The following is a 2,500-nucleotide window of genomic DNA, read 5'->3' as shown; positions in this document are numbered from 1 at the left end:
TTGTTAAACTTTTATCAGATGGAAAGTTGCAGTTGTTGGTAGTTTTCTAATTCTCAGTTCACACAGATGCCCTGTCTCTGAACAGGACCCTGGGCTATTCATCTTTTATGCCACAATCCCTTTACCACACACACACACACACACACACACACACACACACACATCCCACAGGCACATACATAGATGCATGCATTATACTGTAAGCACACACATACTGTACACAAGACAGTTACATGCAAACACATAACAACATTCAAATTACATACCCCCACACACACACACACACACACACACACACAAGCAGATATGATCACACTGTTTCCCAGCACGTCCATGTTTGCAGCAGCAGCACACACGCTGGAGTAGACCAAGCCAGAGTCCAACCTGGAGCCCTTGAAACACACACAATGGGCCACTTCGCACAAGGACAATGAGTTGCCAATGGCCTAATTACAAGACCTATTTAGAAATTGTACTTTGTAATTTTTTAACATCTACTACCCCCCCTCCACCCCTCCCTCCTCTCCACCCGTCCTCTTTTTGTCCCTCTCCCCCTCTCTCTGTCTCTCTCTCTCTCTTTCTCTCCCTCTATTCCCTCCCCTCTTTCTCTCACTCTGTTTGCTTCTCTTCCTTCTATGTCTCATTATCTGCCTACCAACATCATTCTGCCTCTCTCTCCCTCCATCCCTCTCTCCCTCCCTCTCTCTCTCCCTCCATCCCTCTCTCCTGTCCATTTCTCGCTCCCTCTATCTCTCTCTCCCTCCATGCCTCTCTTCCTCCCTACTCTCTCTTTTGTCCATCTCTCCCTCTCCCACTCTCTCCATCCCTCTCTTTCCCTCCATCTTTCTCTCCTTCCCTCCCTCTCTTTCTCTCCCTGCATCCCTCTCTCGCTCTCTCCCTGCATCCTTCTCTCTCTCTATCCCTCCCTCCCTCCCTGCATCTCTCTTCCTCCCTCGTTCTCTCCCTGCATCCCTCTCTCTCCCTCTCTCCCTCTCTCCCTCCCTCTCTCTCTCTCTCTATCCCTCCTGCAGAGCCCCAGCTGAAAGGCATTGTCACACGCCTGTACTGTCGGCATGGCTTCTACCTCCAAATGCTCCCCAATGGCACCATGGACGGCACAAAGGACGAAAGCAGCTCCTTCTGTGAGTGGCACACATACAGTACACACACACACACACACACACACACACTTACACATCACCAACACACACTTACACCCCCTACACACATCTTTGCACATTTACACGCTAAGTACACACACTTACACACTACCTACACAAACACCTACACACACTTACACCGCCTACACAGATCTTTGCACATTTACACGCCAAGTACACACACCTACACACACCTGCACACAATTACACGCAGCCACACAAACACACACTTACAAACAACTACACTCATACAACTGCATGCACCTTCACACACAGGTGCATGCACTCACACACACCTTCTACACTGATTTACAGACATCTACACACATTTACTCGGGTCGTTTACCAATCCCACCTGGTCTCTCTCCCTCTCAATTCCTGTCTCTCCCTCTCACTTCCTGTCTCTCTCTCCACTGTCCTGTTAGATGAAAGGAAAAGCCCAACACATACTGTATATTCAATAAAACAAGAACAAGGGATGTAGTGTAAGCTCCATTAACCCTTACACACCGCCTACCCACATCTACACACTCATACACCACCTACACACACTAACACGCCCATTACACATTACAGTGTGATCACCTGCACGCACTTTTACACACCTACACACACTTTCGCACCAGTTACACATACTTATTCAAAGCTGATTATGTATATGGTGAGGTGGCAGTGTGATGAGGTAGAGGCCGGGACGCACAAATAGACAAACTTCACAGACATCGCCTCACCTTGATTCACATTTAAAATGTCTCACCTCGTCTAACACTAGAAACAACTCACCTTGATTCACACTGGAAACGCCTCACCTTGATCCACTCTAGGAACTCCTCACCTCAACTCACACTAGAAACAACTCACCTTGATTCACTCAAGAAACGCCTCACCTCGATTCACTCTAGAAACGTCTCACCTCGATTCACTCTAGAAACGTCTCACCTTGATTCACTCTAGAAGCGACTCACCTTGATTCACGCGAGAAACGCCTGACCTTGATTCACACTGGAAACATCTCACCTCGATTCACACTGGAAACGCCTCACCTCGATTCACTCTAGAATCACCTCACCTTGATTCAATCTAGAATCGCCTTACCTCGATTCACACAAGAAACGCCTCACTTTGATTCACACAAGAAACGACTCACCTTGATTCACTCTAAAGACGCCTCACCTTGATTCACTCAAGAAACGCCTCACCTCGATTCACTCTAGAAACGCCTCACCTCGATTCACACTTACCTCGATTCACACAAGAAACGACTCACCTCGATTCACTCTAGAACTCCTCACCTCGATTCATTCTAGAAATGCCTCACCTTGATTCAATCTAGAATCACC

The 2,500-nt window shown here is 47.6% G+C and overlaps 1 protein-coding gene across 1 annotated transcript in view; it reads left to right on the top strand.

The window, feature by feature from the left end:
* fgf11a (fibroblast growth factor 11a) overlaps nucleotides 1-2,500 on the top strand; it is a 112,247-nt gene that overhangs the window by 59,247 nt on the left and 50,500 nt on the right. The window contains exon 2 of the mRNA XM_062516985.1: nucleotides 1,032-1,142. Coding sequence (XP_062372969.1) covers nucleotides 1,032-1,142 — 111 coding nt within the window. The remainder of the gene's footprint in view (nucleotides 1-1,031; nucleotides 1,143-2,500) is intronic.

Source organism: Sardina pilchardus, chromosome 16 (genome assembly GCF_963854185.1).
Source record: "Sardina pilchardus chromosome 16, fSarPil1.1, whole genome shotgun sequence".
Lineage (NCBI taxonomy): Eukaryota > Metazoa > Chordata > Actinopteri > Clupeiformes > Clupeidae > Sardina > Sardina pilchardus.
The sequence above is the reverse complement of the archived record's forward strand: the minus strand, read 5'-3'. Positions and strand labels throughout refer to the sequence as shown.